The sequence below is a fragment of the Ogataea angusta genome (assembly GCF_019207475.1).
Source record: "Ogataea angusta isolate 61-244 chromosome Unknown 61-244_NODE_4_length_877678_cov_91.023368, whole genome shotgun sequence".
Taxonomy (NCBI): domain Eukaryota; kingdom Fungi; phylum Ascomycota; class Pichiomycetes; order Pichiales; family Pichiaceae; genus Ogataea; species Ogataea angusta.
In genome coordinates this window covers 755544-770089 of record NW_025065218.1, presented here as the reverse complement: position 1 = coordinate 770089, position 14546 = coordinate 755544, and the positions used below count along the sequence as shown (strand labels likewise).

The following is a 14546-nucleotide window of genomic DNA, read 5'->3' as shown; positions in this document are numbered from 1 at the left end:
CTGGGTTCTGGCGGTCGATAGAGGTCGATAGTCCGCCAAATAAGTTTGTCTTCATCATGTCATCGTCTGCAACTGCATCAACTGATAACACGAAGCAGCACGATCGGCTGCGCCAGAGGCTGCAACGCCAGCTTCAGGTAGTCAATGATACGCTGGAGACGGCAGAGTACGACTGGTTTCTCCGTGGAGCACCCACAGGTTCTGCGTTATCTCCAATAAAGTCTCCTTCCCTGGCTACTTCAAGCAACAATAAAGCATTGCCCTCCGTTTGTGCCCCTGACACAGATAACGTTGCGTGCCACCACGAGCTACTTCCTCTGCGGAGATCGCGCACAGTTGATGGTACAACATCCAGAACCAAAGAGGAGTTTGGCACTTCTTCGCTGGCCCGGTCGTCCACAAATGTGCTTTCGCCATCATCCTCTTCGGAACCCAAAAAACACGGCGGCTTTTTCCGCAGAATATTCGGCAAGGAGGAACGGCCACGGTCGCGGTCGTCCTCGGTTAGCGTCCAGCCTGTTTCGGCGCCCCCAGCTTCCGAGGTTCCACGTCCAAGAAGACAGTCAGTAGAACAACAACCAAAGGAGGAAGTCAAGCAGCCACAACGGGCTCCTTCAGAGAAACTGTCCAGCAAATACAAGGACCTGGACCCTAAGCTGTACGAGTACCTGAAAGACATTGAGGACACTATGGACTATGTGGATTCGCCCGAGTACAATGTATTTGCTCCAACCATAGAGTCGCACGTCAAATACAGCCCTGAAGAAATTCCGCCGCACCCCGACAAACCGAAACTCCCCTCGGCGTTCTCATTGCACCCAAAATATAACCATCCGGCCGAGGAGGAGGAGTGTCCGTCTTCCAGAGAGTCCAGAGAGGGTGTTTTCGGGTCGTTTCTCAAACTCTCTCGCAACAAAGACTCGAGCCACCTTTCGCCATACCCGTCCAGAAGCTCGTCGCTGTCGATCTCGTATGTGCCTCCGCCACCCAAGGTCGAGAAGACGCCTCCCATCAAGGCCCTCAGAGACGTCAAGCCTATTCGGAAAGTGGCTTTTGCAACCACAACTTTTGTCAACGACCCCCCACAACAAATTCCATCCAGACACCCACGTAAGGGAAATGTCGAGGTTGGCCCTGACGGAGAGCTGATCATCCACAAGCTCAGCCCAGAAGAGCAAAAATGCGCCTCTTCCGGTATCGTGGTGGGTGGATCCGGCCATCTACGACTCGTCCACCAGGAGTCGTCCAAAAGCATGCAGAGAAGTCCGTCAGACCAGACCATAAATCAGCAGGACAAAGTAATGGCAGCAGAGAAGGCCAGAACCACTGCGGACTCGATGGGACCGATCGACGACATCAAGATCGACAAGCCGATGGTCAGAAGAAAAAAGCCGATGGAAAAGCCGGTCGTCACGCTCAAGCTGGACGAGTTGTACACCCGATGCTGCCACCTGCGAGAGATTCTTCCTATTCCCGCCACTCTCAAACAGATCCCCAAAGGCTCGACGGATCCACTGCCTATTCTGCAACTACGCAATCCACATCCGTCGCTGATCGAGGTGCTTTCTTTTGCTGATTTCGTCCGCATTGCGCCCATTCACTGCGTCTCGCTGGACGGAGTCTCGATGACACACGAAATGTTCCGCACGCTGCTGGCGGCGCTCCTAAGCAAGCGGCACCTCGAGAAACTGTCCCTGAGAAACACTCCTATTGACGCTGAAGGCTGGAAGATGCTTTGCTGGTTCTTGTCAATGAATAGAGCTCTCACAAGACTCGACCTCACCCAGTGTCCTTCCCTCGACCTCAATCTCCAGAAGCTCCGAAAACCAGCAGACACCAGAGACCGGATGACTTGTAATATTCAGGACCGTTCCGACATGGACTGGTCTTTGCTGACGGCAACATTAATGGTGCGTCGTGGAATCAACGAAATGGTTTTGAGTGGCTGCAAGATCAACGATCTGGCCGTGTTCAGAGACTTTTTGAAGCTGGGACTGAAAAACACCATGAAGATTGGTCTTGCTTTCAACGATCTCAGTTTGAGCCACATCGAGATCGTGGTTGACTGGATGAAGGAGAGCTCGAACGTTGTTGGGGTGGACCTGGGCTACAATGACCTGTCGACGAAACTGCGTCCGTTTATTGAGTACACAAAACAGGAGAATTTCCGGTCGTCTCTGGCTCTCCTTTCGCTCAACAGCTGCAACCTGCGCGACAACGAGGACACGGTTGCTGTGTTTGATGCGTTCTCCAAGTTCTCGCATCTCAAGTACCTGGATCTTTCCAACAACAAGAAATTGTTCCAGACTTTCATGCATAAATTTGTCACCTACTTGCCTCTTTTCCAGGACCTGCACCGTCTGAATTTGGACGGCAACGATTTCTCACAGGTCGCGCTGATCCAGCTGAGTGAGACGCTCCCGCTCGTCAAGAACCTGAATTACCTGTCCATCAAGCAGAACGTGTTGACAGAAGCCTGCTGCGAGTCACTATGTCAGTCTCTCAAGTACTCGCGGTCGCTATTCAATATTGACTACGACCTTGAAAGCGTTCCTTCTGAGTTCCACCAAAAAGTGGGGTTGCTCACCATGCGCAACATGGAGAGAGCACTGTACGGAGACACGGATGGTAGCTCAGACCTCAACCCGCTGCTGAAAGTGACGCAGAACGGCAAGCCGTTCACCCAAATGGCCATGGACATGCTGCGCAAGTCCGATAGTCTGACTGAACAAGAGGTGAAGGAGTTCTTTGAGTACACGGAGAAGCTGCGCAATGAAATGCATGCTGCTATCAAGGAGCTAGTCAAATTGCAACTACAGCATAGACTTACGATAGAAGGCAAGGAGACCCTAATCCGACTGATCATGGTGGACGAATCTGTCAAGAAGTGCTTGGAACTGCTTGCAAAGATGCACCCTGAAGTCGGTGCTCCTTGCCGTGTTGGAAAGACCTATGACTTTTTCATTGAAAATAAGGAAGAGGCAAAACGGCTCTCTCCCCAGCTGTCGGACACAGAAACCACAGAACTCAAGGCCGAGTTATCACCAATGGTGGCCCACAACTCGGTTTCGAGTCTTAATATGGTTGCTGAGGAGGCGAACACGTTCAAGGCGTCCAGCACTTTCAAAAAGGCCAGCCTTGACGCAGACAAGTTGCAAGAGAAACAGACCTCCCTACTCGCGGCCCTTTCCGGATCAAACGACATCAAGAAATTCCTGGACGCACTAAAGAAATTACAGGATAGCGGGATCACGCTGTCTGACCTGTACTCTCACTCAGATACAGAGAACAACACCCTGATTAATACGAGAAAGGGCCAGACAGACCTGAAGTCGCTTGGGTCGGGGGACGACCAGACGCGATCCCTGCGGGATGCGTTGGACACTGTACTGAACGAACTGGGTAAACGCAGAGACACTGATTAATTGTATATTATTACAGATTCGAGAATTTAAACACACTGGTAATACTTTCAGGGCTTCCTTGACCTGGCTCCGTCCGCGACTTCTGAGGATTATTTTTTTCTTACATAACCATTTTATTTTCGCTACGTATTCTTCATGTTACAACTACAACCGCAGAACTTGCTCGTGGAGGAGGCAATTGGCCAGGCGTTTGCTCCGGATTACACACCGGTGTTTCTGGACAGAATCATCACCGACTTTGACTTCACCACCTACCACTTGTCGACCCCAGAGTCCAAAACAAAACTTCTCCTGTCTATCAGCATCAAGTGCTGGAACGACCTTGTTAACTACGGAGTGAAGGAATTGCTCCTTTCAAAGTACTCCAAGTGCCCGTTCATCCAGCAAGCACAACCCGAGTACGGTTATGACTACAGTCTATACATCGATGTCGAGCAGGCGACATTTTCTGACGAAGAGGAAAAACAGCAGCTGATTGCCGAGCTTTCCCTTCTGAAGCGCAACTGTTTCGCTGCGCCATTCCTTCAGGCGTTCCAGAGATATGAGGTGCTCTCAAAAGAGCAGCCGGTGGACCCAAATAACCTGTATGGAGAGGACTCTCCCAACAACTCGAACGAACAGGTTCTGCAATTACACTACAGAGACATGGAGTCTATCTACATCAAACCGTCGAACGATAGAGTGACTGTGATTTTCTCGACTGTTTTCCAGGACGACACGGACAAGATCTTCTCGAAAGTGTTCTTGCAGGAGTTCAGCGATGCCAGAAAACGCAGCATCCAGAAGGCTCCGCAGGTGATCAACTCGCACCAGGAAATTCCGCTCGAGATCAAACATCTGGAGGCCGCCAACACCCACAACAAAACGTACATCACCTTCGTGCTGTTCCCAAGACACCTGAGCACCGAGGACGTGAAGTGGAACTCCATCACACACATCCAGCTGTTCAGGTCATACTTCCACTACCACATTAAAATTGTCAAGTGCTACCTGCACCAGAGAATGAGATTCAGGGTGAACAGCTTCACCAAAATCCTGAACAGGGCTCGCAGAGACGTGGACGACGAGGAGCACAGGAGCGAGAGAAAGACCGCCAGCGGAAGACGGTTTGAAATGAGAGCGTGAGCCTGGGAATGTGAATAGTGATAATGCACTGATTGTAGACACTAGTAAATAACGGGTCGTGCGTCGAGCCCAAACTCTTCGTCGAAATTTTATGAGGCAAAAACCAGCCAAATAAAACACACTCGGTACCCTATCGAACCATTGTACCATGTCCTTTTTCGGATTCAATGCATCAGGACCTCCCTCCTCTGGAGAGAAGGACCAGAAACTGGACACGCTCGATTTTGAGGAAACCTACGAGGGACTCGGAGAGCAAGATGAGGACGCTTTCAACGACGAGACGTTTGGAGCCGACGTGAAGGAAATAGGGTCCAATTTCGACTTCACAGGCGGTCTCAAGCCTGCCTCGAAACCCCAGACAGTCAATCCGAACTTGTCCTACGCAAAGGCCGCCCAGGTTGACCAGGTGATTGCGCCAATGGCCTCTCTGTGGAATGACGAAGCCAAATCTGCTGAGTCTGCATCTTCGCAGCCAACTTCAGACCAAAAGGTGTTGTCTCTCGAAGAGATCGAAGCTAAGCTCCGTCAACCCCAACAGCAGGTGCCCCAGATGCCTCAGATGAACCCTTACATGTATCAGCAGCAACAGCAACTTCTGGTTGCGGCCATGGCCTCGGGACAGTTTCCTAACCCTGCAGCCGCTGCCCAGGCACTGGCCCAGGGCTATTTTCCTCCGTTCCAGCCAGGAGTTATGCCTTTCATGCCTTTCCAAGTGCAACAGATGATGCAGCAGGGGGCTTTGGGTCAAGGACAACAGCCCCAGCAAGTGCAACCACCAGCATCCGCTCTTCAGGTACCCCAAGTGCCTCAGTCTGCTCCAGTCCAACAACAACAGCAGCAACCGGCACTGCAGACCCCTCAGGCTCCTCAGGCTCCTCCTGGCCAGAATGCTGCTCCACCTCCTCAGCCTGTCCAGCCTGTTCCACAGTCCGCCGAGCAGAAGGCACCATCTTCGACCTCTGCGGCTTCCTCGGCTCCCGCACCAGCTGCTCAGTCTCAACAGTTTGTTTCGAGCGATGCTACGGGAAACTTCCCTCTCCTGGGCTCTGATGAAAAACCGCGGAAGCAAAGACCTCAGAGACAGAATCTGGAGAATTTGTCGCACGAAGAGAAAGAGAAACTTTGGAGAAGACAGAACAAGGTGTCTGCAATTATCAGATGTTCTGGATTTATGAACCCAAGAGATAAGGACTTTGTGACCAGAGTGCAGCTTTCTCAGATTGTCACCGACGATCCATACAATGAAGACTTCTATTGCCAAGTCTACCGAGTGCTGAACTCCTCTGTCGGCGAAGACGATATGAGCTCCATTGCACAGAAATACTTAGATCAGTCCGGACACAGATTGGGAGGCAGGGAGAAGAGAGCCGATGTGGCCCTACAGAGAATGCAACAGCAAGTCTCCAAGGCTGTCACTGTTGCTAAGGAGCGCGGAGAAAGAACCGGAGTGCTTGCCAAGGAAGGTGCTTTGGGTAAAGTGTCTGTTGGTTCCGGGAAACAGCCAAGAAAGCAGCTGGTGATCAATACCACGGGCAATTCCGACGAGGTTGTTGTTCCGCGGGAGAACGTATACTCGAAGTCTTCAAGAGCTTTCCAGCTGTCTGTTATTGAAGATATTTACTCCCAGGTTCTGAAACTCGAGTCTCTGGAGCGTGAAAACCAAGAGCGGGACTCCAAGGACCTTTGGAATGCTCTTCGTCTCAATGACAAGATTGAGACTTCCAATACCGTCGTGTCTCCTTTCATTACTGTGCTGTCCATTGACAAGGCAATGAAAGTGTTCAACAGACTATTCCATTTCCTCAATGCGGAGCAAAAAGTTCAGCTGATGGAGGCGATTTTCGCCAATCTGCACAACATCGACGTGGTCATGAAGGGCTCGTACGCCAACTACGTGAACGAAAACTACGAGATTCCAAAAACAGAGAAGAGCAAAATTGAGCTATTCCAGATGACCGTCATGAAGACGCTAGTGTTATTTGTTAGCGAATCGGACTTTCAGCAGGTTCTACGGTTTGTGGCTTTAATCGTGGAGGGGGGAAACAACAATGTTCTATTTTTGTCTACCACGAAGATCGGGCTCTCGCTGATCACCATACTTGTGTCGAGACTGGAGCTGATCAAGCAGGAGTTTTCTGCAGGACTCAGTCCGCAAGACCTTGCACAATGGCAAACCGTCTACGACCACCTATTCCAAGCACTGGAAGGCAGACTGGCTACTATCTTCCCACCGTACCTTTCGAACGATGACGCGCGCAAGGTGCGCAATTCCGAGTCGAAGAGCGACGATTCTTACATCTGGCAGTTTTTGGCCTCGCTTTCACTTGCAGGTCTACTGAGTCATCAAAGAATAATTGTCGACGAAATCAGGAACGAGATCTTTGGCAGCATGGGTGTGAGCAAGTCTCTTAAAGAGTCTGGCGATTTGCAGGGCGCTGAGAAACATCTCTCTAATCTCAATCTGTTCCTCAATGTGATGGGACTGAAAGCTTCGGATTCAGATATCACTGAACTATAAATGCCAACAATGACGTTACTACACTGCCGCCTCACGATTTAAAAAAAAATTACGGTAACAGCAATTTCGGCCGATCTTTAAGGGGTGGGGGTGCAATTGCTTTCATTTCGTGCACTCGATAAAAAAGAATAATTGTATGCATGAACTTGCCTTCTGCCAACAAAATATACTGTAGTATTATATACTTGTCTTAAAGGCCAGTTAGATAGATTTCCATGGATGGACTATCTTTATTGTAAGTATACGAACATCAAGAGCTAATTCGACAAGCTGTTACGGCCCAACTGTCTCTCCGGACGATTTATTCGAAGTTTTAGATTCAGATCCAGACGGTTCTAATCTTCGGATGTACAAGGCGAGATTGCCTGATCACAAACAGGTAGCTGTCCGGAATGCAAGCTACTCTGCAGTCATACCACAGCAGGGCGACTATGTGGATGGTCTCCTGGTCGTTGGTCTTTCCGAGCAAGACCTCCGGCATATGGACTACTTTGAAGGGTACGAGTTCGCTTCCGTTCCTGTAAAAGTACAGCTTTTTGATCCAATCGACACACGCCACAGCGACCACCACGGCGGAAGATCAGAAACAAGCAATGCAACTTTCAAAGCCGGTCTTTGTTACATATGGAACGACTCTTACGACCGTCTGGAGTTGTAGTCTCCTAAAAGCAAATAATCTGCCTTCCAGATTTAGTAATAATATAATATTAAAAATATCAGCCCCATCCTAGAAACCAGCCATCTATCAATTTTGATCTCCAAGATCAGACAACGTAAAACTTGCTAACTTTTACAACACCTTCATAATGTCGGAACGCTCCAGCGTGTATTCCGAGATGCCTATGCAGAAGCTCACCGTCACCAATCCAGACCTGGATGCAATCTCTTTGAGAACTCCTGAAAAAAAGCAGCTCCAAAGAGACGACAGTCCCCACAGTAGCTCCAGCCACCACAGCTCGTCGCCGGCCATCGCTAAACACACCTTCACTGAGCAGTGGAATAAGAGAGTCTCTAATATTTCCAACGCCCCAGGTAACAGGTCATCGATGATGTCTGAATATTCTGGCATAGTGCAGCATGTTGACATCGATACCGTGAAATACGTGGTGGACAAAGACTCCGACACGTCCACCACCGTTCCTTCAGAAAGACTGTCGGAAGTGAAGAAAATCAGCGGCTCCAAAATTCAGCACTCTTCGGGAGCAAGAGACCTCACTGGCTTCTTGAAAGATACGTCTCCAGTGATCGAAGAAGACGATAAAGAGAGTATCCGAAAACCCCAGGTCATTCCAGTGACTCGCCCATGCGAATTGATCAGCGATGGGTTCCCACGCGTGCCAGATAAAGAACAGTACACCCAATTGAATTTAACAATTCCGGCAAGATCGCCAAGACGGCCTTTATCTGGAGGCTTTCAGCCAATCGATAAGATTACCAACAAACCCGGACGTCCATCGATGGACTCCAGCTCCTCAGGAAGATCCAGTGGCCGCGCTAGTGGGAAATTCGACGACATCATGAAGGAATTTGAAGATCTCCGAAGCGAAATCGAGGCGGAGGCCGATCAAGAACAAAACAGCCTAAAGTTCGGCATTCCTCCTTTCAACGTTCACAAATATTCGCCTTCACAGGCCACCAGTGTTCGTACAGGCGCAGAATCTTTCCACACAGCCAGATCTATCAGCGAAAGCGAGGATGATATCGAGAAAGAAGACACGGAACAATTGAGGAAGGTCAATTCCGGCTCTACCGTCTCTGAAGAGTCTATATTCGACCAGACGGCCAGGGAGCAAAAACTAGACGGCACAGAGGGCATTCCAGAAGGTGAGTATGAGGACGTCGAAGACCCAGAGGACAAGCCTGTGCCACAGGCCTCAACTAAAATGAAGAAGCGCGCAAAAAGACCAAAATCTAGAATTAAGTCGTTTTCCTATGATACACTAGCACGCCTTTTGAATGCAACTGATGGAATTGTTATTGGTCAGGAGTTCGCCGATCTTGATATCCCTGCTGACGAGAAGTATCTCATCGAACAGGTTGTTGATTCCCTGTCCAGACTGACCGCCAACATGATGCTCAACCCAAACCACTACAAACAGGGATGCGAGCGCTTGGAACGTGTCTTGGGAGCTCTCGAAGGTTTTGACTAATTATTTTCTCTTTGGGCCTCTTATTGGAGCTGGTGGTTTAACGTGGTTAGGATCAAACATTGGCGCATGTTTCAGAATCTCGGGCACAGAGAAAAAACGAATCTGAGACCCTCTGATGAACACCTGTGGCTGATACTGGGTGGACCCGTTTGTGTTGGTCATTGTAGCGTCTTTAAGCTGAACGTTCATAGTATCTTCGGACTCAATTAATTTACCTTTGTACGAGACTCCCGACGTCAACTCTACCGTAATGACATGTCCCTGATTGTTAGAGCTGGTAACTCGAAATATTCTGTACTTACCTGAGCTTCATTCAGTAATTTCACTGGTATACTGATCGCCATTATATAAAACAAATGAATAATTTTTTAGTGTAATTATTTGGTGTAATTATCTTTTGGTTATGTGCCAACAAAGAGGACCTAAGACTGATGTTTAATTTCGAAGAGGTCCAGCTACAGTTCCAGATTCAGTCGCCCATACAAAGGCTTCTTGTGAAAGGCAATGTGCTCTATCTGGTGCTTATCAATGGTTTAGTGTACCGGATATATCTAGACAACCCGGAGAAGGTCGATAAGATACAAGTGGACTCCAATAACGTAACCGTTGCGAACGCTTACTTGGACCCCTATGGTTACCATTTAGTGGTCCAGACGACTAAGAACGAGTACTTCTACTTGAACATCCACTCTGTTCAGTTCAAATCACTATCCAAGCTCAAGGGACACTCCGTCTGCTCATTTGTGTTCTTTGGTTCACATGTCAGCAAGAAAAATACGGGTCCACTCCTTGTGGGCACCACCACTGGTACCATCAATGAGTACAAAATAGAGTTGAATAAAGAGAGAAGCTTTAAGCAGCTATGGAGAGGAAAAGACACAATCACGGCCATGTATGCTACGCAAGACGAAAAGGACACAGTATCACTAGTAGTTCAACTGGGCGAACGGAAGCTTGCACGATTTCAAGGTTCTCTTGGAGACTCGTTGTTGAAGAACAATCCTTTGCTGTTGTCTTTTGGTGTTATTTCTGTGTTTACTGCTAATGAGTCGACATTTGCATTCATTGAACAAACAGACGACGGTGTTTCACGTTTGGTGATTGGTGATCTGGCCTTCCAAACTCGTAACGAACTTCAGCGATATGAAATATCTACAGCCGACTACAAATGCCTGCTTCTCACCAAATACCATGTGGTTGCATCTTCTCGAAACGAGATGGTAATTTTTAACCAGCTAAATGGAGGGCAGGTTTCGCAACAACACTTGATTTTCGATGTATCCGATACGACAGCGGACTATCGCATGCAAACTTATTGGGTGTATTCTTCTTGGACTATACACGAATTGGTGGCAGACGAAGAACATTCAGATGTTTGGAAGGTGATGATAGAGAAAAAAATGTATGATAACGCCTTACAATTAGTCGGAAGTGACCAGCTCAAACGCGATATTGTGCTCATAAATAAGGGCTACGAATTGCTTGAGAACGGAGATACAGACGAGGCAGCCAGAGTTCTGGCAAACACCTCCGAGTCCTTCGAGAAAGTGGTACTGAAGTTTATGAAAAGCCCAAGCCTGCTAGTATATCTGGGAGCGAAACTCGATAAGCTACCCAAGTCAATGTACATGCAGCGCGTGATGCTCACCAGCTGGATGGTGGAGCTTTATGTGAAGAAAATCAACTCTGGAGAGTCTCCTGATCTCGAAGGGTTTTTGAAGAAATACCGAGACTCGGTCGACAAAGAAACAGTCTATCAGATATTGCTTTCCCACGACAGGAAAGAAGAGCTTGTGCGGTTTTCTTCATTGATGGAAGATTTCGCATTCTTGTTGAAATATTACCTGAACTTACAACAATGGGACAAAGCACTGGAAATTTTGTCTAAGGAACAAAAACCAGAACTTATCTATAAATGTGCAACAGCATTACTTATCAACTATCCGGCCAAGACAGTGGACTTGTGGCTGCGTTTGGTGGATGACTTGGATTTCAAGAAATTGCTTCCTGCCATATTGACATACAATAAGTCCATAGCCCTGGGCCACGGGATTGCTCCCAAACACAATCATGCGCTCCGATTTTTGAACTTTCTCGTGAAAGAAAAACAAAATAAAGATAAGCTGGTGCACAATACACTTCTCTCGTTGCTGGTCACTTATCCTTCGGACGATGAGAAGCTGGTATTGAACTATTTGGAAAGCAGGTCAAAAACTCTTTTGAACCGTGAAACAAGTTACGAGGTGCTGTTCGATGCAGACTTTGTACTTCGATTGTGTTTCGAGTACAGTAGAATCAAAAGCGCCATTTTCATCTACTCAATGCTAGAAGACTACGAAAGTGCAGTTTCGTTGGCCTTGAAACACGGACTGATCGAGTCTGCTATCCTCGTTGCAGATAAGCCCAATCCATCGTTACAGCGCAAAAATCTGTGGCTTCAGATATCGGCCATACTCATTGAAAAAACGGTTAGCAACCAGCCTGTGAGTTTGGAGCTTGGGGAGGGCAATAAGATTCGCAACCTGTTGAGCTACCTGATGGATAAATGCGATCTTTTGACGATGAAAGACCTGCTCCCTCTATTCCCTGACTTCGTGGTCATTGACGACTTCAAAGACGAGATAGTGCGCTCTCTGGAGTCGCTTTCAAAAGATATGGAGAATTTATCTACAGAAATGACGGCATCGCTAAAGCAATCAGAGAAAATTAGTCGCAAGATGGAAGACTTCCAGCAAGACCGATTCCAGATCATTGAGCCAAACGAGTCGTGCGGTCTTTGTGGCAAGATTCTGGTTATTCGGAAGTTCATCGTATTCCCGTGTCTACATTCGTTCCACCAAGACTGCTTGGTGAGAGAAATATTGGACTCCACCGATTTTAAATCCAAGAATGCTATTTACAAGCTGCAAAAAAGGCTTTTGGCAGCAAAGGGTAACAGATCAATGATGGAAGAGCTGAAACGGGAGATAGACCAGTTATTGTCTACTAAATGCTGTCTGTGCAGTGACATCAAAATCAACAGCATCGAAGAGCCGCTAGTCAAAAGTGCAGATAAAGAGCAGAGCGCATGGCTTTTGTAATAACTATGTACATTTAACGCTCACGCCACCTTTCTTGCATTTGTTTCGCGAAGCTGACATTCATCAACATTTCTGAGATTTTTGTCTCGACCAGGACAACCAGCTTGGTAGCCAGCTCAAGGTGAACAAAATTTTGTGGGAACCGATACGTAAGCCACAAATAAGCGGTCAGTAGTCTGTGAAACTGCTCGAGTCTCATCAGTCTATCCTCTATAGGGTTGAAATCACCAACATATGTCTTCTTGCCAACGAAAGGATTCTCCTTAGTGCGCCTGGCGGCGTATTCAATTTTTTTCTTCATGCGTTCGGGCACGGCTTCCACGCCAAACGACTTTGTGAAGTTCTTGTGGAGCTTAGGCTTTGCTGGATCCAAAGACAAATGGCTCGTTGTGGTCAAGTACAACGGCATGGACTTGTAGTCAAAAACAGAGCGCTTTAGTCTCTGAGCAACGGTGATCATGTAGTTTTGGAAGACGTCGGTGAGAATAGCGTGCATTGGGGAGTCTTTTAGTTTCAATACTGAAGGGCAGGAGATGAAACGAAGCTGATCAGAAATGGCAAAATCGTCCTCCAAATGACGTTCATTGATGAATTTGGCCATCGACATCTGGTCATCCATATGTTGTATGCGGAAGATCGATTCTTTGGGATTAGTGCGCATACTCTTGTCAAGATCAGCCTCAAATTTACGAAACATGGTTATCAGTTTCGTGTTTTTCGGGAACATGGAGTAATAGTGCATCCACTGCGGGTCAGACGGCCAAAGAACAGCTTTGTCGAGATACTCGATAGGTGCCTGCATCACCACCCGTATCTTGTTCAAGTCCGCTTCAGTCAGAGCAGTGATATGACCCACACCTTCCCCAATTCCATACCTTCCTGCACGGCCACCAATCTGTTTGATGCTCGAATTTGATAAAGCTGTCATTCTTCTTCCATCGTATTTTTCCAGGGTGGTGAACACCACGCGGTTGATTTTCAGGTTAAGACCCATTCCAATTGCATCTGAGGCAACAACAACGTCGTACTCACCATCGTTGAACATCCTGGCCTCCTGGGATCGAGTCTCTGGGGGAAGGGCCCCGTATATGACCGCACATTTGAGATTGGTGTCACGTTCGATCTGAGCCTTGATCGTCAGGATTTGCTTCTTGCTGAATGCAACTATACAGTCTCCACGTTGAACCTCGTCCAGCGAAATAGCTTCACTGTCCACCGCAAGCTTCCCAAGACGATTGTAGTTGTTGATCTCAATATCGTCTCCAGTCATGGCCACGAGCTGTTCCACCAGCGGCACGGCAGAAACTTCTCCACACAGATGAATCTCCTTGGCCTGAGCTCCCAGGATCACATTTGTCCACGCAGAGCCCCGGAACGGGTCACCGATCATTTGGATCTCGTCCACAACGACCACGTCGAACGGTTCGCTCATTGGAATCATCTCAATGGTGCCAGAGGTTAGTCCTGCTTTGTTTCCGTACTTGTCAGAGTCCAGCAGAACCTCTTCGCCAGTCATCAAGTTGCATCTTATGCCTTTGTCTTGGAACTTCTCGAAAACCTCTCTAGCCAGCAACCTTAGTGGACCAGCATAGTACCCTTTGGAGCTGGTTTCGAGCCGTTTGAGAGCGTTGTATGTCTTTCCACTGTTGGTGGGTCCAACATGCATAATGATTTTCCTTTTGAGCTTACGAGCTTCTGGGTACCATGCGTAGGGATTGTCGAGATTTAACGAGTTCAAGGTCATATTCTTGTTGTAGTTCTGGGAGTTAGATGAATCTTCGTAAACCTGCTGAGCATAGCGTGGCCTCAGTCTATGATAGGCCATCTGCTCAACAATTCTCTCGATCGTGCAGTGCAGCGTCGAGCGACCGTCTTTACCTTGGATCACGGTGATGGGATATTTTTCTAGCTTGTCCTCATTTTCAACCAGATGGTTGACAAGTATGTTGGCGTTTTCGTAAGTGAATTGTCTAGCAAATAGCGAGCGCTCGTTTGTCACCGGCTCCGACTTTCGAAGAAGCTCAAACTGCGTTTGTGACAAAATAGTTGAAAATAGAGAATCTTTCTTCAAGAAATCAGACGGCATCGATTTCAAAGGCGGATACTGCAGCGGTTTGCCTGCTTCCCAGTCTTTTCTCAAATTCGCTATGACATCCCTAACAACTTCTTTCGTTCTCGATGTCCGTGTGGACAGATGTCGCACAAACAGACGCAGCATTAGGGGACTAATATTTTTTTTCCAGATGCA

The 14546-nt window shown here is 48.0% G+C and overlaps 7 protein-coding genes across 7 annotated transcripts; 6 read left to right on the top strand and 1 right to left on the bottom strand.

The window, feature by feature from the left end:
• Window positions 1-56: 56 nt before the first annotated feature.
• Window positions 57-3425, top strand: KL928_002443 (uncharacterized protein; the record flags this gene model as incomplete). Its single annotated transcript, XM_043202920.1, has 1 exon — window positions 57-3425. The coding sequence occupies one exon, from the start codon at window positions 57-59 to the stop codon at window positions 3423-3425; it is 3369 nt and encodes a 1122-aa protein (XP_043060648.1).
• A 135-nt stretch (window positions 3426-3560) lies between these two features.
• KL928_002442 (uncharacterized protein) lies at window positions 3561-4550 on the top strand (the record flags this gene model as incomplete). Its single annotated transcript, XM_043202919.1, has 1 exon — window positions 3561-4550. One exon carries the CDS (start codon window positions 3561-3563, stop codon window positions 4548-4550), a length of 990 nt encoding a protein of 329 aa, XP_043060647.1.
• A 148-nt stretch (window positions 4551-4698) lies between these two features.
• Window positions 4699-7068, top strand: KL928_002441 (uncharacterized protein; the record flags this gene model as incomplete). Its single annotated transcript, XM_043202918.1, has 1 exon — window positions 4699-7068. One exon carries the CDS (start codon window positions 4699-4701, stop codon window positions 7066-7068), a length of 2370 nt encoding a protein of 789 aa, XP_043060646.1.
• Window positions 7069-7414: 346 nt separating this feature from the next.
• On the top strand, window positions 7415-7726 carry KL928_002440 (uncharacterized protein; the record flags this gene model as incomplete). Its single annotated transcript, XM_043202917.1, has 1 exon — window positions 7415-7726. The coding sequence occupies one exon, from the start codon at window positions 7415-7417 to the stop codon at window positions 7724-7726; it is 312 nt and encodes a 103-aa protein (XP_043060645.1).
• Window positions 7727-7874: 148 nt separating this feature from the next.
• Window positions 7875-9218, top strand: KL928_002439 (uncharacterized protein; the record flags this gene model as incomplete). The annotated part of the gene is made up of 1 exon (XM_043202915.1): window positions 7875-9218. One exon carries the CDS (start codon window positions 7875-7877, stop codon window positions 9216-9218), a length of 1344 nt encoding a protein of 447 aa, XP_043060644.1.
• Window positions 9219-9649: 431 nt separating this feature from the next.
• On the top strand, window positions 9650-12298 carry KL928_002438 (uncharacterized protein; the record flags this gene model as incomplete). Its single annotated transcript, XM_043202914.1, has 1 exon — window positions 9650-12298. The coding sequence occupies one exon, from the start codon at window positions 9650-9652 to the stop codon at window positions 12296-12298; it is 2649 nt and encodes an 882-aa protein (XP_043060643.1).
• Window positions 12299-12311: 13 nt separating this feature from the next.
• On the bottom strand, window positions 12312-14516 carry KL928_002437 (uncharacterized protein; the record flags this gene model as incomplete). The annotated part of the gene is made up of 1 exon (XM_043202913.1): window positions 12312-14516. One exon carries the CDS (start codon window positions 14514-14516, stop codon window positions 12312-12314), a length of 2205 nt encoding a protein of 734 aa, XP_043060642.1.
• Window positions 14517-14546: the final 30 nt, after the last annotated feature.